Source organism: Staurois parvus, unplaced genomic scaffold (genome assembly GCF_062004578.1).
Source record: "Staurois parvus isolate SC_StPar_1 unplaced genomic scaffold, SC_StPar_1.0 ptg001482l, whole genome shotgun sequence".
In the NCBI taxonomy this organism is placed as follows: Eukaryota; Metazoa; Chordata; class Amphibia; order Anura; family Ranidae; genus Staurois; species Staurois parvus.
In genome coordinates this window covers 828,615-852,083 of record NW_028319278.1, presented here as the reverse complement: position 1 = coordinate 852,083, position 23,469 = coordinate 828,615, and the positions used below count along the sequence as shown (strand labels likewise).

The 23,469-nt window shown below is 32.8% G+C and overlaps 1 protein-coding gene across 1 annotated transcript in view; it reads left to right on the top strand.

Annotated features, from left to right (window-relative positions):
• Window positions 1-23,469, top strand: part of LOC149435685 (protein mono-ADP-ribosyltransferase PARP14-like) — a 99,206-nt gene that overhangs the window by 39,286 nt on the left and 36,451 nt on the right. The window contains exon 5 of the mRNA XM_089662498.1: window positions 23,230-23,379. Within this exon, the coding sequence (XP_089518624.1) occupies window positions 23,230-23,379 (150 nt within the window). The remainder of the gene's footprint in view (window positions 1-23,229; window positions 23,380-23,469) is intronic.

Sequence of the window (23,469 nt, the reverse complement as noted above, 5' to 3'; positions counted from 1 at the left end):
TCAGCATGCCTGTTCTAAACAGGCTTTTTAAACTTGCCAAGTTCAATTGCGTGCTAAAATTAGTATTAATTAAATATTAAAGAAAAGAAACATAGTGTCTTATCCGGGATATCAATTATTTATTTTTATTTTTATTTTAATTTTTTTTTTTTAATTTTAATTTTTATTTTATTTTTATTTTATTTTTATTTAAATTTTAATTTTATTTTTATTTTATGTTATTTTAATTTTATTTTTATTTAATTTTTTTTTTAATTTTAATTTTATTTTTATTTTAATTTTTATTTTTATTTTTTATTTTATTTTAATTTTAATTTTATTTTTTTTTATTTTAATTTAATTTTTATTTTATTTTTATTTTTATCCAGACTGAATAATAATACCATCTCATTTATACAGAAAGAACTGTCATTCCCACTGCAAATATTTTTTATTTATTTTAATTTTAATTTAATTTTTATTTTATTTTTCATTTTATTTTAATTTTAATTTTTAATTTTATTTTTATTTTAATTTTATTTTATTTTTTTATTTTAATTTTAATTTTATTTTATTTTTATCCAGACTGAATAATAACACCATCTCATTTATACAGAAGGAACTGTCATTCCCACTGCAAATATTTTTTATTTTTATTTATATTTTTCATTCATAGTTTTTGTTTTTTCACATTGATAAATTAATTTATTTTATATATTTACACAAATCATATATTTAAGTATAATTAATTGATGTAATTATTTGATTATCGGTGGTACACTTATGAATTCATTATATCACATAAGGTAGAATATATTGGAGCGCGGTACACTACTGGCATTCGTGAACATTTTTAGTGACAGCAGGGTTAGCTGAACGTTTTGATATAAGATATGTGTAGGTGGGCTTGAAAATGACATAGTTATGGCAGTTTACAAATCATGTTCTGATTTTTCCTTTCACACTGCAGCTTTCTCACTCTAATGTGACTCAGCTGCCCCCTGAGTGACCTTTGCTTGCACCTGTTACCTCAGTCAGTCACAGGTGTGTGAGGAGCTCTGCTGAAAACAGGCTGTTTAAACTTGCCAAGTTCACTGGCGATTGCCATATTCAAACCCTTGTAGTTTTAAAAGTAAAAATGCTACCGTGAAAAGGTTTATATTGTGACAATCACAAGAAACAGACCTAAATTTTGATGTATAGTATGTCTCTGAAAGATAAAAAATGAAGGCACAGTCGCAGTTTAAAAACGTCCCTTAAAATTTCTTGTGTCTAAAGTGGAGTTTCAATGAAAGTCAATGGGAGGAGTGAGGTCCAAACAAATGGTCATATTGTGAAAACTATCAGGAGTATGTCCTAGCCGTGAACATTTTTAGTGACAGCAGGGTTAGCTGAACGTTTTGATATAAGATATGTGTAGGTGGGCTTGAAAATGGCAGAGTAATGGCAGTTTACAAATCATGTTCTGATTTTTTTGATTTTTCCTTTACACACTCTAGCTGTGCTCTGCTTCTCAATGCATTCCTATGGGAAAATTTCGCCGCAAAAACCGCGATATTTCTTGAACGATTCGGCGAAACGTTCCACAAAGTAATAGCAATCCGATCGGGAACAATCCGCACGTTTTGATATATTACTTGTATTTGTAGTGTAAAAACTGTGGGAGGAGTTAGCGTGGCAAATATGGCTATAATAAGAATAAGAATAAAAATAAGAATAAGAATATATATGTGAGATAACAATAAGTGTTCCTTGCTATGCAAGAACACTTAATAAGAATAAGAATAAGAATATATTTGTGAGATAACAATAAGTGTTCCTTGCTATGCAAGAACACTTAACTAGACAATCTACAATTTCTGGGGAAATTGTGTAAAGTGTTCTTGCCGCAACCTTTACCAAATGATTGATGAAATGTAAGCAGGGCACATTGCAAGCCTGATAGTGAGAAATGCATTTCAGCTTGTATTTTGAAGCTCACAGTCCAGCCTCGTGAGTCATCTGCCTCTTGAGTGACCTTTGGTTGCTGCACCTGGAGAGGGCGGAGTAGGCTCACTGTGCTGAGACAGCTGGGTTGCTATGACAACTCACTCTGAGAGGAATGTCAGCATGACTGTTCTAAACAGGCTTTTTAAACTTGCCAAGTTCAATTGCGTGCTAAAATTAGTATTAATTAAATATTAAAGAAAAGAAACATAGTGTCTTATCCGGGATATCAATTATTTATTTTTATTTTTATTTTTTTTTATTTTAATTTTAATTTTTATTTAATTTTATTTTTAATTTTATTTTTATTTTAATTTAATTTTAATTTTATGTTAATTTTAATTTTATTTTTATTTTAATTTTATTTTTATTTTAATTTTATGTTAATTTTTATTTTATTTTTAATTTTATTTTTATTTTAATTTAATTTAAATTTTATGTTAATTTTAATTTTATTTTTATTTTAATTTTATTTTTATTTTAATTTTATGTTAATTTTAATTTTATGTTAATTTTAATTTTATTTTTATTTTATTTTAATTTTATTTTATTTTTAATTTTATTTTTATTTTATGTTATTTTTATTTTATGTTATTTTAATTTTATGTTAATTTTATTTTTATTTAATTTTTTTTTTAATTTTAATTTTATTTTATTTTTTAATTTTTATTTTTATTTTATTTTAATTTTATTTTAATTTAATTTTTATTTTATTTTTATTTTTATCCAGACTGAATAATAATACCATCTCATTTATACAGAAGGAACTGTCATTCCCACTGCAAATATTTTTTATTTATTTTAATTTTTATTTTAATTTAATTTTTATTTTATTTTTCATTTTATTTTTGTTTTAATTTTAATTTTTAATTTTATTTTTATTTTAATTTTATTTTATTTTTTTATTTTAATTTTAATTTTATTTTATTTTTATCCAGACTGAATAATAACACCATCTCATTTATACAGAAGGAACTGTCATTCCCACTGCAAATATTTTTTATTTTTATTTATATTTTTCATTCATAGTTTTTGTTTTTTCACATTGATAAATTAATTTATTTTATATATTTACACAAATCATATATTTAAGTATAATTAATTGATGTAATTATTTGATTATCGGTGGTACACTTATGAATTCATTATATCACATAAGGTAGAATATATTGGAGCGCGGTACACTACTGGCATTCGTGAACATTTTTAGTGACAGCAGGGTTAGCTGAACGTTTTGATATAAGATATGTGTAGGTGGGCTTGAAAATGGCAGAGTGATGGCAGTTTACAAATCATGTTCTGATTTTTCTGATTTTTCCTTTGCACACTCTAGCTGTGCTGTGCTGCTCAATGCATTCCTATGGGAAAATTTCGCCGCAAAAACCGCGATATTTCTTGAACGATTCGGCGAAACGTTCTACAAAGTAATAGCAATCCGATCGGGATCAATGCGCACGTTTTGATATATTACTTGTCTTTGTAGTGTAAAAACTGTGGGAGGAGTTAGCGTGGCAAATATGGCTATAATAAGAAAAAGAATTAGATTTCAAATATGGCAGAGAAGAGCGGTTAAAAACAAACTGCTTCAAATTGCTCACTTCACTGGCGTCTTCACAATTTCTGTGGAAATTGTGTGGTGTTCTGGCCTCCACACAACTGGAGTGGGCAGGTTAGCTTTTGTCTCTCTGCTTCCTGCTCACACAGCTGGGTTCCTATGGCAACTCCCTCCACACCAAGGGCAGAGTCATGGTTATAAACAAACTGCTCCAAGTTGCTGACATCACTGGCGATTGCCATCTTCAAACGGTTGTAGTTTTAAAAGTATAAATGGTACCGTGAAAAGGCTTATATTGTGACAATCACAAGAAACAGACCTAAATTTTGATATATAGTATGTCTCTGCAATATTAAAAATGAAGGCACAGTCGCAGTTTAAAAACGTCCCTTAAAATTTCTTGTGTCTAAAGTGGAGTTTCAATGAAAGTCAATGGGAGGAGTGAGGTGCAAACAAATGGTCATATTCTGAAAACTATCAGGAGTATGTCCTAGCCGTGAACATTTTTAGTGACAGCAGGGTTAGCTGAACGTTTTGATATAAGATATGTGTAGGTGGGCTTGATAATGACATAGTGATGGCAGTTTACAAATCATGTTCTGATTTTTCCTTTCACACTGCAGCTTTCTCACTCTAATGTGACTCAGCTGCCCCCTGAGTGACCTTTGCTTGCACCTGTTACCTCAGTCAGTCACAGGTGTTTGAGAAGCTCTGCTCTAAACAGGCTATTTAAACTTGCCAAATTCACTGGCGATTGCCATCTTCAAACGCTTGTAGTTTTAAAAGTATAAATGCTACCGTGAAAAGGTTTATATTGTGACAATCACAAGAAAAAGACCTACAGTTTGATGTATAGTATGTCTCTGAAAGATAACAAATGAAGGCACAGTCGCAGTTTAAAAACGTCCCTTAAAATGTCTGGTGTCTAGAGTGGAGTTTCAATGAAAGTCAATGGGAGGTGTGAGGTCCAAACAAATGGTCATATTGTGAAAACTATCAGGAGTATGTCCTAGCCGTGAACATTTTTAGTGACAGCAGGGTTAGCTGAACGTTTTGATATAAGATATGTGTAGGTGGGCTTGAAAATGGCAGAGTGATGGCAGTTTACAAATCATGTTCTGATTTTTCTGATTTTTCCTTTGCACACTCTAGCTGTGCTGTGCTGCTCAATGCATTCCTATGGGAAAATTTCGCCGCAAAAACCGCGATATTTCTTGAACGATTCGGCGAAACGTTCTACAAAGTAATAGCAATCCGATCGGGATCAATGCGCACATTTTGATATATTACTTGTCTTTGTAGTGTAAAAACTGTGGGAGGAGTTAGCGTGGCAAATATGGCTATAATAAGAATAAGAATAAGAATATATATGTGAGATAACAATAAGTGTTCCTTGCTATGCAAGAACACTTAATAACTAGACAATCTACAATTTCTGGGGAAATTGTGTAAAGTGTTCTTGCCGCAACCTTTACCAAATGATTGATGAAATGTAAGCAGGGCACATTGCAAGCCTGATAGTGAGAAATGCATTTCAGCTTGTATTTTGAAGCTCACAGTCCAGCCTCGTGAGTCATCTGCCTCTTGAGTGACCTTTGGTTGCTGCACCTGGAGAGGGCGGAGTAGGCTCACTGTGCTGAGACAGCTGGGTTGCTATGACAACTCACTCTGAGAGGAATGTCAGCATGACTGTTCTAAACAGGCTTTTTAAACTTGCCAAGTTCAATTGCGTGCTAAAATTAGTATTAATTAAATATTAAAGAAAAGAAACATAGTGTCTTATCCGGGATATCAATTATTTATTTTTATTTTTATTTTTTTTTATTTTAATTTTAATTTTTATTTTATTTTTAATTTTATTTTTATTTTAATTTATTTTAATTTTATGTTAATTTTAATTTTATTTTTATTTTAATTTTATTTTTATTTTAATTTTATGTTAATTTTTATTTTATTTTTAATTTTATTTTTATTTTAATTTAATTTTAATTTTATGTTAATTTTAATTTTATTTTTATTTTATTTTAATTTTATTTTATTTTTAATTTTATTTTTATTTTATGTTATTTTTATTTTATGTTATTTTAATTTTATGTTAATTTTATTTTTATTTAATTTTTTTTTTAATTTTAATTTTATTTTATTTTTTAATTTTTATTTTTATTTTATTTTAATTTTATTTTAATTTAATTTTTATTTTATTTTTATTTTTATCCAGACTGAATAATAATACCATCTCATTTATACAGAAGGAACTGTCATTCCCACTGCAAATATTTTTTATTTATTTTAATTTTAATTTTAATTTAATTTTTATTTTATTTTTCATTTTATTTTTGTTTTAATTTTAATTTTTATTTTTATTTTAATTTTATTTTATTTTTTCATTTTAATTTTAATTTTATTTTATTTTTATCCAGACTGAATAATAACACCATCTCATTTATACAGAAGGAACTGTCATTCCCACTGCAAATATTTTTTATTTTTATTTATATTTTTCATTCATAGTTTTTGTTTTTTCACATTGATAAATTAATTTATTTTATATATTTACACAAATCATATATTTAAGTATAATTAATTGATGTAATTATTTGATTATCGGTGGTACACTTATGAATTCATTATATCACATAAGGTAGAATATATTGGAGCGCGGTACACTACTGGCATTCGTGAACATTTTTAGTGACAGCAGGGTTAGCGGAACGTTTTGATATAAGATATGTGTAGGTGGGCTTGAAAATGGCAGAGTGATGGCAGTTTACAAATCATGTTCTGATTTTTCTGATTTTTCCTTTGCACACTCTAGCTGTGCTGTGCTGCTCAATGCATTCCTATGGGAAAATTTCGCCGCAAAAACCGCGATATTTCTTGAACGATTCGGCGAAACGTTCTACAAAGTAATAGCAATCCGATCGGGATCAATGCGCACGTTTTGATATATTACTTGTCTTTGTAGTGTAAAAACTGTGGGAGGAGTTAGCGTGGCAAATATGGCTATAATAAGAATAAGAATTAGATTTCAAATATGGCAGAGAAGAGCGGTTAAAAACAAACTGCTTCAAATTGCTTACTTCACTGGCGTCTTCACAATTTCTGTGGAAATTGTGTGGTGTTCTGGCCTCCACACAACTGGAGTGGGCAGGTTAGCTTTTGTCTCTCTGCTTCCTGCTCACACAGCTGGGTTCCTATGGCAACTCCCTCCACACCAAGGGCAGAGTCATGGTTATAAACAAACTGCTCCAAGTTGCTGACATCACTGGCGATTGCCATCTTCAAACGGTTGTAGTTTTAAAAGTATAAATGGTACCGTGAAAAGGCTTATATTGTGACAATCACAAGAAACAGACCTAAATTTTGATATATAGTATGTCTCTGCAATATTAAAACTGAAGGCACAGTCGCAGTTTAAAAACGTCCCTTAAAATTTCTTGTGTCTAAAGTGGAGTTTCAATGAAAGTCAATGGGAGGAGTGAGGTGCAAACAAATGGTCATATTCTGAAAACTATCAGGAGTATGTCCTAGCCGTGAACATTTTTAGTGACAGCAGGGTTAGCTGAACGTTTTGATATAAGATATGTGTAGGTGGGCTTGATAATGACATAGTTATGGCAGTTTACAAATCATGTTCTGATTTTTCCTTTCACACTGCAGCTTTCTCACTCTAATGTGACTCAGCTGCCCCCTGAGTGACCTTTGGTTGCACCTGTTACCTCAGTCAGTCACAGGTGTTTGAGAAGCTGTGCTCTAAACAGGCTATTTAAACTTGCCAAATTCACTGGCGATTGCCATCTTCAAACGCTTGTAGTTTTAAAAGTATAAATGCTACCGTGAAAAGGTTTATACTGTGACAATCACAAGAAAAAGACCTACAGTTTGATGTATAGTGTGTCTCTGAAAGATAACAAATGAAGGCACAGTCGCAGTTTAAAAACGTCCCTTAAAATGTCTGGTGTCTAGAGTGGAGTTTCAATGAAAGTCAATGGGAGGTGTGAGGTCCAAACAAATGGTCATATTGTGAAAACTATCAGGAGTATGTCCTAGCCGTGAACATTTTTAGTGACAGCAGGGTTAGCTGAACGTTTTGATATAAGATATGTGTAGGTGGGCTTGAAAATGAAAGAGTGATGGCAGTTTACAAATCATGTTCTGATTTTTCTGATTTTTCCTTTGCACACTCTAGCTGTGCTGTGCTGCTCAATGCATTCCTATGGGAAAATTTCGCCGCAAAAACCGCGATATTTCTTGAACGATTCGGCGAAACGTTCTACAAAGTAATAGCAATCCGATCGGGATCAATGCGCACATTTTGATATATTACTTGTCTTTGTAGTGTAAAAACTGTGGGAGGAGTTAGCGTGGCAAATATGGCTATAATAAGAATAAGAATAAGAACTAGACAATCTACAATTTCTGGGGAAATTGTGTAAAGTGTTCTTGCCGCAACCTTTACCAAATGATTGATGAAATGTAAGCAGTGCACATTGCAAGCCTGATAGTGAGAAATGCATTTCAGCTTGTATTTTGAAGCTCACAGTCCAGCCTGGTGAGTCATCTGCCTCTTGAGTGACCTTTGGTTGCTGCACCTGGAGAGGGCGGAGTAGGCTCACTGTGCTGAGACAGCTGGGTTGCTATGACAACTCACTCTGAGAGGAATGTCAGCATGTGTGTTCTAAACAGGCTTTTTAAACTTGCCAAGTTCAATTGCGTGCTAAAATTAGTATTAATTAAATATTAAAGAAAAGAAACATAGGTGTCTTATCCGGGATATCAATTATTTTTTTTTTTTTTTATTTTAATTTTTTTTTATTTTAATTTTATTTTAATTTTAATTTTTATTATTTTATTTTATTTTTAATTTTATTTTTAATTTATTTTAATTTTATATTTATTTTTATTTTAATTTTAATTTTATTTTAATTTTATTTTTATTTTAATTTTATGTTAATTTTATTTTTATTTTAATTTTAATTTTATTTTATTTTTAATTTTATTTTTATTTTTAATTTTATTTTTATTTTTATTTTAATTTTATGTTAATTTAATTTTATTTTAATTTTTATTTTAATTTTATTTTTATTTTAATTTTATGTTAATTTTATTTTGATTTTAATTTTTTTTTAATTTTAATTTTATTTTTATTTTAATTTTTATTTTTATTTTATTTTTAATTTTATTTTAATTTTAATTTTATTTTTTTTTTATTTTAATTAAATTTTTATTTTATTTTTTTTTTTTATCCAGACTGAATAATAATACCATCTCATTTATACAGAAGGAACTGTCATTCCCACTGCAAATATTTTTTATTTATTTTAATTTTTATTTAATTTTAATTTTATTTTAATTTTATTTTTATTTTAATTTTATGTTAATTTTAATTTTATTTTTATTTTAATTTTAATTTTATTTTATTTTTAATTTTATTTTAATTTTAATTTTTAATTATATTTTTATTTTAATTTTATTTTATTTTTATTTTTATCCAGACTGAATAATAACACCATCTCATTTATACAGAAGGAACTGTCATTCCCACTGCAAATATTTTTTATTTTTTATTTATATTTTTCATTCATAGTTTTTGTTTTTTCACATTGATAAATTAATTTATTTTATATATTTACACAAATCATATATTTAAGTATAATTAATTGATGTAATTATTTGATTATCGGTGGTACACTTATGAATTCATTATATCACATAAGGTAGAATATATTGGAGCGCGGTACACTACTGGTATTCGTGAACATTTTTAGTGACAGCAGGGTTAGCTGAACGTTTTGATATAAGATATGTGTAGGTGGGCTTGAAAATGGCAGAGTGATGGCAGTTTACAAATCATGTTCTGATTTTTCCTTTCACACTGCAGCTTTCTCACTCTAATGTGACTCAGCTGCCCCCTGAGTGACCTCTGCTTGCACCTGTGACTCAGTCAGTCACAGGTGTGTGAGAAGCTCTGCTCTAAACAGGCTGTTTAAACTTGCCAAGTTCACTGGCGATTGCCATTTTCAAACGCTTGTAGTTTTAAAAGTATAAATGCTACCGTGAAAAGGTTTATATTGTGACAATCACAAGAAAAAGACCTAAATTTTGATATATAGTATATCTCTGCAATATTAAAAATGAAGGCACAGTCGCAGTTTAAAAACGTCCCTTAAAATGTCAGGTATCTAGAGTGGAGTTTCAATGAAAGTCAATGGGAGGGGTGAGGTGAAAACACATGGTCATATTCTGAAAACTATCAGTAGTATGTCCTAGCTGTGAACATTTTTAGTGACAGCAGGGATAGCTGAACGTTTTGATATAAGATATGTGTAGGTGGGCTTGAAAATGACATAGTTATGGCAGTTTACAAATCATGTTCTGATTTTTCCTTTCACACTGCAGCTTTCTCACTCTAATGTGACTCAGCTGCCCCCTGAGTGACCTTTGCTTGCACCTGTTACCTCAGTCAGTCACAGGTGTGTGAGGAGCTCTGCTGAAAACAGGCTGTTTAAACTTGCCAAGTTCACTGGCGATTGCCATATTCAAACCCTTGTAGTTTTAAAAGTAAAAATGCTACCGTGAAAAGGTTTATATTGTGACAATCACAAGAAACAGACCTAAATTTTGATGTATAGTATGTCTCTGAAAGATAAAAAATGAAGGCACAGTCGCAGTTTAAAAACGTCCCTTAAAATTTCTTGTGTCTAAAGTGGAGTTTCAATGAAAGTCAATGGGAGGAGTGAGGTCCAAACAAATGGTCATATTGTGAAAACTATCAGGAGTATGTCCTAGCCGTGAACATTTTTAGTGACAGCAGGGTTAGCTGAACGTTTTGATATAAGATATGTGTAGGTGGGCTTGAAAATGGCAGAGTAATGGCAGTTTACAAATCATGTTCTGATTTTTTTGATTTTTCCTTTACACACTCTAGCTGTGCTCTGCTTCTCAATGCATTCCTATGGGAAAATTTCGCCGCAAAAACCGCGATATTTCTTGAACGATTCGGCGAAACGTTCCACAAAGTAATAGCAATCCGATCGGGAACAATCCGCACGTTTTGATATATTACTTGTATTTGTAGTGTAAAAACTGTGGGAGGAGTTAGCGTGGCAAATATGGCTATAATAAGAATAAGAATAAAAATAAGAATAAGAATATATATGTGAGATAACAATAAGTGTTCCTTGCTATGCAAGAACACTTAATAAGAATAAGAATAAGAATATATTTGTGAGATAACAATAAGTGTTCCTTGCTATGCAAGAACACTTAACTAGACAATCTACAATTTCTGGGGAAATTGTGTAAAGTGTTCTTGCCGCAACCTTTACCAAATGATTGATGAAATGTAAGCAGGGCACATTGCAAGCCTGATAGTGAGAAATGCATTTCAGCTTGTATTTTGAAGCTCACAGTCCAGCCTCGTGAGTCATCTGCCTCTTGAGTGACCTTTGGTTGCTGCACCTGGAGAGGGCGGAGTAGGCTCACTGTGCTGAGACAGCTGGGTTGCTATGACAACTCACTCTGAGAGGAATGTCAGCATGACTGTTCTAAACAGGCTTTTTAAACTTGCCAAGTTCAATTGCGTGCTAAAATTAGTATTAATTAAATATTAAAGAAAAGAAACATAGTGTCTTATCCGGGATATCAATTATTTATTTTTATTTTTATTTTTTTTTATTTTAATTTTAATTTTTATTTAATTTTATTTTTAATTTTATTTTTATTTTAATTTAATTTTAATTTTATGTTAATTTTAATTTTATTTTTATTTTAATTTTATTTTTATTTTAATTTTATGTTAATTTTTATTTTATTTTTAATTTTATTTTTATTTTAATTTAATTTAAATTTTATGTTAATTTTAATTTTATTTTTATTTTAATTTTATTTTTATTTTAATTTTATGTTAATTTTAATTTTATGTTAATTTTAATTTTATTTTTATTTTATTTTAATTTTATTTTATTTTTAATTTTATTTTTATTTTATGTTATTTTTATTTTATGTTATTTTAATTTTATGTTAATTTTATTTTTATTTAATTTTTTTTTTAATTTTAATTTTATTTTATTTTTTAATTTTTATTTTTATTTTATTTTAATTTTATTTTAATTTAATTTTTATTTTATTTTTATTTTTATCCAGACTGAATAATAATACCATCTCATTTATACAGAAGGAACTGTCATTCCCACTGCAAATATTTTTTATTTATTTTAATTTTTATTTTAATTTAATTTTTATTTTATTTTTCATTTTATTTTTGTTTTAATTTTAATTTTTAATTTTATTTTTATTTTAATTTTATTTTATTTTTTTATTTTAATTTTAATTTTATTTTATTTTTATCCAGACTGAATAATAACACCATCTCATTTATACAGAAGGAACTGTCATTCCCACTGCAAATATTTTTTATTTTTATTTATATTTTTCATTCATAGTTTTTGTTTTTTCACATTGATAAATTAATTTATTTTATATATTTACACAAATCATATATTTAAGTATAATTAATTGATGTAATTATTTGATTATCGGTGGTACACTTATGAATTCATTATATCACATAAGGTAGAATATATTGGAGCGCGGTACACTACTGGCATTCGTGAACATTTTTAGTGACAGCAGGGTTAGCTGAACGTTTTGATATAAGATATGTGTAGGTGGGCTTGAAAATGGCAGAGTGATGGCAGTTTACAAATCATGTTCTGATTTTTCTGATTTTTCCTTTGCACACTCTAGCTGTGCTGTGCTGCTCAATGCATTCCTATGGGAAAATTTCGCCGCAAAAACCGCGATATTTCTTGAACGATTCGGCGAAACGTTCTACAAAGTAATAGCAATCCGATCGGGATCAATGCGCACGTTTTGATATATTACTTGTCTTTGTAGTGTAAAAACTGTGGGAGGAGTTAGCGTGGCAAATATGGCTATAATAAGAAAAAGAATTAGATTTCAAATATGGCAGAGAAGAGCGGTTAAAAACAAACTGCTTCAAATTGCTCACTTCACTGGCGTCTTCACAATTTCTGTGGAAATTGTGTGGTGTTCTGGCCTCCACACAACTGGAGTGGGCAGGTTAGCTTTTGTCTCTCTGCTTCCTGCTCACACAGCTGGGTTCCTATGGCAACTCCCTCCACACCAAGGGCAGAGTCATGGTTATAAACAAACTGCTCCAAGTTGCTGACATCACTGGCGATTGCCATCTTCAAACGGTTGTAGTTTTAAAAGTATAAATGGTACCGTGAAAAGGCTTATATTGTGACAATCACAAGAAACAGACCTAAATTTTGATATATAGTATGTCTCTGCAATATTAAAAATGAAGGCACAGTCGCAGTTTAAAAACGTCCCTTAAAATTTCTTGTGTCTAAAGTGGAGTTTCAATGAAAGTCAATGGGAGGAGTGAGGTGCAAACAAATGGTCATATTCTGAAAACTATCAGGAGTATGTCCTAGCCGTGAACATTTTTAGTGACAGCAGGGTTAGCTGAACGTTTTGATATAAGATATGTGTAGGTGGGCTTGATAATGACATAGTGATGGCAGTTTACAAATCATGTTCTGATTTTTCCTTTCACACTGCAGCTTTCTCACTCTAATGTGACTCAGCTGCCCCCTGAGTGACCTTTGCTTGCACCTGTTACCTCAGTCAGTCACAGGTGTTTGAGAAGCTGTGCTCTAAACAGGCTGTTTAAACTTGCCAAATTCACTGGCGATTGCCATCTTCAAACGCTTGTAGTTTTAAAAGTATAAATGCTACCGTGAAAAGGTTTATATTGTGACAATCACAAGAAAAAGACCTACAGTTTGATGTATAGTATGTCTCTGAAAGATAACAAATGAAGGCACAGTCGCAGTTTAAAAACGTCCCTTAAAATGTCTGGTGTCTAGAGTGGAGTTTCAATGAAAGTCAATGGGAGGTGTGAGGTCCAAACAAATGGTCATATTGTGAAAACTATCAGGAGTATGTCCTAGCCGTGAACATTTTTAGTGACAGCAGGGTTAGCTGAACGTTTTGATATAAGATATGTGTAGGTGGGCTTGAAAATGGCAGAGTGATGGCAGTTTACAAATCATGTTCTGATTTTTCTGATTTTTCCTTTGCACACTCTAGCTGTGCTGTGCTGCTCAATGCATTCCTATGGGAAAATTTCGCCGCAAAAACCGCGATATTTCTTGAACGATTCGGCGAAACGTTCTACAAAGTAATAGCAATCCGATCGGGATCAATGCGCACATTTTGATATATTACTTGTCTTTGTAGTGTAAAAACTGTGGGAGGAGTTAGCGTGGCAAATATGGCTATAATAAGAATAAGAATAAGAATATATATGTGAGATAACAATAAGTGTTCCTTGCTATGCAAGAACACTTAATAACTAGACAATCTACAATTTCTGGGGAAATTGTGTAAAGTGTTCTTGCCGCAACCTTTACCAAATGATTGATGAAATGTAAGCAGGGCACATTGCAAGCCTGATAGTGAGAAATGCATTTCAGCTTGTATTTTGAAGCTCACAGTCCAGCCTCGTGAGTCATCTGCCTCTTGAGTGACCTTTGGTTGCTGCACCTGGAGAGGGCGGAGTAGGCTCACTGTGCTGAGACAGCTGGGTTGCTATGACAACTCACTCTGAGAGGAATGTCAGCATGACTGTTCTAAACAGGCTTTTTAAACTTGCCAAGTTCAATTGCGTGCTAAAATTAGTATTAATTAAATATTAAAGAAAAGAAACATAGTGTCTTATCCGGGATATCAATTATTTATTTTTATTTTTATTTTTTTTTATTTTAATTTTAATTTTTATTTTATTTTTAATTTTATTTTTATTTTAATTTATTTTAATTTTATGTTAATTTTAATTTTATTTTTATTTTAATTTTATTTTTATTTTAATTTTATGTTAATTTTTATTTTATTTTTAATTTTATTTTTATTTTAATTTAATTTTAATTTTATGTTAATTTTAATTTTATTTTTATTTTATTTTAATTTTATTTTATTTTTAATTTTATTTTTATTTTATGTTATTTTTATTTTATGTTATTTTAATTTTATGTTAATTTTATTTTTATTTAATTTTTTTTTTAATTTTAATTTTATTTTATTTTTTAATTTTTATTTTTATTTTATTTTAATTTTATTTTAATTTAATTTTTATTTTATTTTTATTTTTATCCAGACTGAATAATAATACCATCTCATTTATACAGAAGGAACTGTCATTCCCACTGCAAATATTTTTTATTTATTTTAATTTTAATTTTAATTTAATTTTTATTTTATTTTTCATTTTATTTTTGTTTTAATTTTAATTTTTATTTTTATTTTAATTTTATTTTATTTTTTCATTTTAATTTTAATTTTATTTTATTTTTATCCAGACTGAATAATAACACCATCTCATTTATACAGAAGGAACTGTCATTCCCACTGCAAATATTTTTTATTTTTATTTATATTTTTCATTCATAGTTTTTGTTTTTTCACATTGATAAATTAATTTATTTTATATATTTACACAAATCATATATTTAAGTATAATTAATTGATGTAATTATTTGATTATCGGTGGTACACTTATGAATTCATTATATCACATAAGGTAGAATATATTGGAGCGCGGTACACTACTGGCATTCGTGAACATTTTTAGTGACAGCAGGGTTAGCGGAACGTTTTGATATAAGATATGTGTAGGTGGGCTTGAAAATGGCAGAGTGATGGCAGTTTACAAATCATGTTCTGATTTTTCTGATTTTTCCTTTGCACACTCTAGCTGTGCTGTGCTGCTCAATGCATTCCTATGGGAAAATTTCGCCGCAAAAACCGCGATATTTCTTGAACGATTCGGCGAAACGTTCTACAAAGTAATAGCAATCCGATCGGGATCAATGCGCACGTTTTGATATATTACTTGTCTTTGTAGTGTAAAAACTGTGGGAGGAGTTAGCGTGGCAAATATGGCTATAATAAGAATAAGAATTAGATTTCAAATATGGCAGAGAAGAGCGGTTAAAAACAAACTGCTTCAAATTGCTTACTTCACTGGCGTCTTCACAATTTCTGTGGAAATTGTGTGGTGTTCTGGCCTCCACACAACTGGAGTGGGCAGGTTAGCTTTTGTCTCTCTGCTTCCTGCTCACACAGCTGGGTTCCTATGGCAACTCCCTCCACACCAAGGGCAGAGTCATGGTTATAAACAAACTGCTCCAAGTTGCTGACATCACTGGCGATTGCCATCTTCAAACGGTTGTAGTTTTAAAAGTATAAATGGTACCGTGAAAAGGCTTATATTGTGACAATCACAAGAAACAGACCTAAATTTTGATATATAGTATGTCTCTGCAATATTAAAACTGAAGGCACAGTCGCAGTTTAAAAACGTCCCTTAAAATTTCTTGTGTCTAAAGTGGAGTTTCAATGAAAGTCAATGGGAGGAGTGAGGTGCAAACAAATGGTCATATTCTGAAAACTATCAGGAGTATGTCCTAGCCGTGAACATTTTTAGTGACAGCAGGGTTAGCTGAACGTTTTGATATAAGATATGTGTAGGTGGGCTTGATAATGACATAGTTATGGCAGTTTACAAATCATGTTCTGATTTTTCCTTTCACACTGCAGCTTTCTCACTCTAATGTGACTCAGCTGCCCCCTGAGTGACCTTTGGTTGCACCTGTTACCTCAGTCAGTCACAGGTGTGTGAGGAGCTGTGCTCTAAACAGGCTATTTAAACTTGCCAAATTCACTGGCGATTGCCATCTTCAAACGCTTGTAGTTTTAAAAGTATAAATGCTACCGTGAAAAGGTTTATACTGTGACAATCACAAGAAAAAGACCTACAGTTTGATGTATAGTGTGTCTCTGAAAGATAACAAATGAAGGCACAGTCGCAGTTTAAAAACGTCCCTTAAAATGTCTGGTGTCTAGAGTGGAGTTTCAATGAAAGTCAATGGGAGGTGTGAGGTCCAAACAAATGGTCATATTGTGAAAACTATCAGGAGTATGTCCTAGCCGTGAACATTTTTAGTGACAGCAGGGTTAGCTGAACGTTTTGATATAAGATATGTGTAGGTGGGCTTGAAAATGAAAGAGTGATGGCAGTTTACAAATCATGTTCTGATTTTTCTGATTTTTCCTTTGCACACTCTAGCTGTGCTGTGCTGCTCAATGCATTCCTATGGGAAAATTTCGCCGCAAAAACCGCGATATTTCTTGAACGATTCGGCGAAACGTTCTACAAAGTAATAGCAATCCGATCGGGATCAATGCGCACATTTTGATATATTACTTGTCTTTGTAGTGTAAAAACTGTGGGAGGAGTTAGCGTGGCAAATATGGCTATAATAAGAATAAGAATAAGAACTAGACAATCTACAATTTCTGGGGAAATTGTGTAAAGTGTTCTTGCCGCAACCTTTACCAAATGATTGATGAAATGTAAGCAGTGCACATTGCAAGCCTGATAGTGAGAAATGCATTTCAGCTTGTATTTTGAAGCTCACAGTCCAGCCTGGTGAGTCATCTGCCTCTTGAGTGACCTTTGGTTGCTGCACCTGGAGAGGGCGGAGTAGGCTCACTGTGCTGAGACAGCTGGGTTGCTATGACAACTCACTCTGAGAGGAATGTCAGCATGTGTGTTCTAAACAGGCTTTTTAAACTTGCCAAGTTCAATTGCGTGCTAAAATTAGTATTAATTAAATATTAAAGAAAAGAAACATAGGTGTCTTATCCGGGATATCAATTATTTTTTTTTTTTTTTATTTTAATTTTTTTTTATTTTAATTTTATTTTAATTTTAATTTTTATTATTTTATTTTATTTTTAATTTTATTTTTAATTTATTTTAATTTTATATTTATTTTTATTTTAATTTTAATTTTATTTTAATTTTATTTTTATTTTAATTTTATGTTAATTTTATTTTTATTTTAATTTTAATTTTATTTTATTTTTAATTTTATTTTTATTTTTAATTTTATTTTTATTTTTATTTTAATTTTATGTTAATTTAATTTTATTTTAATTTTTATTTTAATTTTATTTTTATTTTAATTTTATGTTAATTTTATTTTGATTTTAATTTTTTTTTAATTTTAATTTTATTTTTATTTTAATTTTTATTTTTATTTTATTTTTAATTTTATTTTAATTTTAATTTTATTTTTTTTTTATTTTAATTAAATTTTTATTTTATTTTTTTTTTTTATCCAGACTGAATAATAATACCATCTCATTTATACAGAAGGAACTGTCATTCCCACTGCAAATATTTTTTATTTATTTTAATTTTTATTTAATTTTAATTTTATTTTAATTTTATTTTTATTTTAATTTTATGTTAATTTTAATTTTATTTTTATTTTAATTTTAATTTTATTTTATTTTTAATTTTATTTTAATTTTAATTTTTAATTATATTTTTATTTTAATTTTATTTTATTTTTATTTTTATCCAGACTGAATAATAACACCATCTCATTTATACAGAAGGAACTGTCATTCCCACTGCAAATATTTTTTATTTTTTATTTATATTTTTCATTCATAGTTTTTGTTTTTTCACATTGATAAATTAATTTATTTTATATATTTACACAAATCATATATTTAAGTATAATTAATTGATGTAATTATTTGATTATCGGTGGTACACTTATGAATTCATTATATCACATAAGGTAGAATATATTGGAGCGCGGTACACTACTGGTATTCGTGAACATTTTTAGTGACAGCAGGGTTAGCTGAACGTTTTGATATAAGATATGTGTAGGTGGGCTTGAAAATGGCAGAGTGATGGCAGTTTACAAATCATGTTCTGATTTTTCCTTTCACACTGCAGCTTTCTCACTCTAATGTGACTCAGCTGCCCCCTGAGTGACCTCTGCTTGCACCTGTGACTCAGTCAGTCACAGGTGTGTGAGAAGCTCTGCTCTAAACAGGCTGTTTAAACTTGCCAAGTTCACTGGCGATTGCCATTTTCAAACGCTTGTAGTTTTAAAAGTATAAATGCTACCGTGAAAAGGTTTATATTGTGACAATCACAAGAAAAAGACCTAAATTTTGATATATAGTATATCTCTGCAATATTAAAAATGAAGGCACAGTCGCAGTTTAAAAACGTCCCTTAAAATGTCAGGTATCTAGAGTGGAGTTTCAATGAAAGTCAATGGGAGGGGTGAGGTGAAAACACATGGTCATATTCTGAAAACTATCAGGAGTATGTCCTAGCTGTGAACATTTTTAGTGACAGCAGGGATAGCTGAACGTTTTGATATAAGATATGTGTAGGTGGGCTTGAAAATGACATAGTGATGGCAGTTTACAAATCATGTTCTGATTTTTCCTTTCACACTGCAGCTTTCTCACTCTAATGTGACTCAGCTGCCCCCTGAGTGACCTTTGCTTGCACCTGTTACCTCAGTCAGTCACAGGTGTGTGAGGAGCTGTGCTCTAAACAGGCTGTTTAAACTTGCCAAGTTCACTGGCGATTGCCATTTTCAAACGCTTGTAGTTTTAAAAGTATAAATGCTACCATGAAAAGGCTTATATTGTGACAATCACAAGAAACAGACCTAAATTTTGATGTATAGTATGTCTCTGAAAGATAAAAAATGAAGGCACAGTCGCAGTTTAAAAACGTCCCTTAAAATTTCTTGTGTCTAAAGTGGAGTTTCAATGAAAGTCAATGGGAGGTGTGAGGTCCAAACAAATGGTCATATTCTGAAAACTATCAGGAGTATGTCCTAGCCGTGAACATTTTTAGTGACAGCAGGGTTAGCTGAACGTTTTGATATAAGATATGTGTAGGTGGGCTTGAAAATGGCAGAGTGATGGCAGTTTACAAATCATGTTCTGATTTTTCCTTTGCACACTCTAGCTGTGCTCTGCTGCCACTCTAGATGCACCATTCATTCCTATGGGAAAATTTCGCCACAAAAACCGCGATATTTCTTGAACGATTCGGCGAAACGTTCCACAAAGTAATAGCAATCCGATCGGGAACAATCCGCACGTTTTGATATATTACTTGTCTTTGTAGTGTAAAAACTGTGGGAGGAGTTAGCGTGGCAAATTTGGCTATAATAATAAGAATAAGAATAAGAATAAGAATATACTTGTGAGATAACAATAAGTGTTCCTTGCTATGCAAGAACACTTAATAATAATATCACAACGATGTAAGATGGCTCAGTCGGGGGTCCGCACTGCAGATTTTCTACTCTCTCAGAAAGGAAATCAGAGAATTCTTGGAAACAAAGGGACAACCGATGCGAGAACCATCTGATCCTATTCGGCTGGCTGATTTGGGGTTTCTAGTTGCAAGGCATCTGAATGTACTGAACACGAGTCTTCATGGGAAAGATGCAGCGGTGAACCAGCTTTATTCACACCTGAAAGCCTTTGTAACAAAGCTGCAACTTTTCATAAGGCAGTTGTCAAACACAGCCCAATACCATACATTTTTCAGCGTTGCAGGAAATAATGAACAGTTTTCGACAGGACAAGATCAGTGCGCAAACAAGCAGCCATGCAGCAGACGTCGCATCTCTGGCTGGGGAGTTTAAACAGCGCTTTCAGGATTTTGCAGCTATTGAAAAGGACATCAGCCTTTTCTCCTCTCCATTTGATGTTGACCCCGATGATGCTCCAGATCAGCTGCAGCTCGAGCTGTATTGTGACAGCGAGTTACGCGGTCGTCACCAACAGCTCTCTCTTGCGAACTTTTACCGCCAACTTGATAAGAGCCGGTTTCAAGAGATTGAACATTGGCTGTGAAAGTTCTGAGCTTGTTTGGCCCAACATATATGTGTGAGAAGGCATTCTCTGCTATGAACTTTAACAAGAACCACGTGAGGACAAGACTAAGTGACTCTCACCTGCGTGACTTTTGCGCATCAAAACCATTGCCTTTGAACCAGACCTAGCCTATGTGCTGCAGTCCAGATCTATGTTTCATCCTTCACATTATTGCAGGCAAGTAGTTTTTTTCAATTGAGATGAATACATTGTAAAATCTCAGTTAATGTCAGTTGGTCGTCTAAATCAGTTATAAATATATTTGGACACAACATGTATACTTGGTGTTATGTTCCTCTTCATATTTTTTTAACTTAAAAGTTGACAGACAACCTTTCTTACCAATAATATGTAATGTACTTTACAATGTTCCTGACATATATTTCAGCTTCCTGGTTTTTTTTTCATCTGGCCTCCAGCTATGAAAGGCAGAGTGATTTAACACCTGTGTAGATTTGTCATCCATGTGACGAAATGGAAAGTATGCCGTTTGCAATAAACTTTGCATAAAATAGTTCATTTGCATTTAATTTTAATGTTTCAAAGAATGTCTGGCAAAACAAAATGGTCGGCCCTCACGCATGTTCACTTCATCAAATCTGGCCCTCTTTGAAAAACGTTTGGACACCCTTCTCTAATGTACGTCAGTGTCTCCAGTGTGCCTGAGGGCTTTACGGTTTCTAGTGCCTCAGTGTCTCCAGTGTGCATGAGGGCTTGAGTGTCTCCAATCCCTCAGTGTCTCCAGTATGACTGAAGTCTTGAGTGTCTCCAGTGTGCTTTAGTGTCCCCAGTGTGCCTGAGGACTGGAGTGTCTCTAGTGTGCCCCATTGTCTCCTGTGTGCCTGAGAGCTTTAGTGTCTCTAGTGTGCCTCAGTGTCTCCAGTGTGCCCGAGGGCTTGAGTGTCTCTAGTGTACCTCAGTGTCTCCAGTGTGCCTGAGGGCTTGAGTGTCTCCAGTGTGCCTGTGGGCTTGAGTATCTCTAGTGTGCCTGAGGGCTTGAGTGTCTCCAGTGTGCCTGAGGGCTTGAGTGTCTCCAGTGTACCTCAGTGTCTCCAGTGTGCCTGAGGGCGTGAGTGTCTCCAGTGTGCTTTAGTGTCCCCAGTGTGCCTGAGGACTGGAGTGTCTCTAGTGTGCCCCATTGTCTCCTGTGTGTCTGAGAGCTTTAGTGCCTCCTGTGCCTCAGTGTCTCTAGTGTGCCCCATTGTCTCCAGTGTGCCTGAGGGCTTGAGTGTCTCTAGTGTGCCTCAGTGTCTCCAGTGTGCCTTAGGGCTTGAGTGTCTCTAGTCTGCCTCAGTGTCTCCAGTGTGCCTTAGGGCTTGAGTGTCTCTAGTGTGCTTTAATGTCCCCAGTGTGCCTGAGTGCTTGAGTGTCTCTAATGTGTCTCAGTGTCTCCAGTATGCCTGAGGGCTTGAGTGTCTCTAATGTGTTTCAGTGTCTCCAGTGTGCCTGAGGGCTTGAGTGTCTCTAGTGTGCTTTAGTGTCCTCAGTGTGCCTCAGGGCTGGAATGTCTCTAGTGTGCCCCATTGTCTCTAATGTGCCTGAGGGCTTTAGTGTCTCTAGAGTCTCAGTGTCCCCAGTGTACCTCAGTTTGTCCAGTGTGCCCGAGGGCTTGAGTGTCTCTAGTACCTCAGTGTCTCCAGTGTACCTGAGTTCCTGAGTATCAATAGTACCTCAGTGTCTCCAGGGCTCGAGTGTCTGTAGAGTGCCTCAGTGTCTCCAGTGTGCCTCAGTGTCTCCAGTGTATGTGAGGGCTCAAGTGTCTGTAGAGTGCCTCAGTGTCTCCAGTGTATGTGAGGGCTCAAGTGTCTCTAATGTGCCTCAGTGTCTTCAGTGTGCCTGAGGGCTTGAGTGTCTCCAGTGTACCTGAGTTCCTGAGTATCAATAGTACCTCAATTTCTCCAGCGTACCTGAGGGCTCGAGTGTCTGTAGAGTGCCTCAGTGTCTCCAGTGTATGTGAGGGCTCACGCGTCTCTAATGTGCCTCTGTGTTTTCAGTGTACCTGAGGGCTTGAGCATCGCTAGTGCTGTTTCCAGTGTGTTCCAGTGTCTCTGGTGCACCCTGTAGGCCACATATCACTCTAGTGTCCCCCAGAGCATTCTGTGTGATCTAGTATCTCCAGTATATCCTGTGATCTCCCATGTATCCAAGTACATCCTGGTACTTCCTGTGCCATCTACTGACTCCACATTCACCCCTATGTACCCCCCTAGAGTTCACTCTAGAGCATCCTGTGTCATCCAGTAACTCTAGTAAACCCTGGGTGCTTCCATGTGTCTTAGTGCACATCAATGCTCCATTTGCCATCTAGTATCTCCAATGAACCCAATCACTCACATGTTTCCAGATGAACCCCAGTACATTCTTTGTCATCTTGTGACTCCAAGTGCACCCCTCTTTGTTTCCTGTAATTCCAAATGTCATCTAGTAACTCCAATGCATCCTAGCTCTCCCAATTCTCCAAGTGTAGCTCAGTGCACCCTGTGCCATCTAGTGACTCAAAGTGCACCCCTGTGTGTCTCTTTGTCTCCACGTGTACCCCAATACATCCTGTGTACTTCTGTGACTTTTAGCACACCCTGTGCATCTCTGTGACACCTATTTCAGCACACAGTCTCCATTAAGCTTCTGATTCAACTGGACATTCCTTCTCTCAATGGATTGGGGTCACCGACTGTGACAGTTGTTTGTGGTTCCAGTTCAGCTCACAGGGTGTAAAAAGGACACTACATTTCTGGCAGGATCAACAGGTATATTTTTTGAGCTCTCTGAAATTGTTCTCATTCTGAAAAAAGAAAACAAATGCAGCCACCAAATCTAAGGATTGGTAACCTGCAATAAATTCTATTTTGTTCTTGGGCTGAATTTCCTTTAATGTCATCATTTACATATCTGTCTTGCAGCTTTCTTTGGGGCAGTGACAACCCCATCGCCTAATGTTCATGAAATGACAGTTGGATCTGTCACTTATCAGGTGAAAACTGGAGATATAACCAAAGAGGAAGCAGAAATTATTGTCAACTCTTCCAACAGCAGTTTCACAATGCGTGCAGGTAAATCTGTGGGGGCCAAGAGGTGTCAATTTGCTTTCTAGTTTTAGAAATGTAATACTGAAGAACGTATATGTGGCCTGTTGCTGCGTT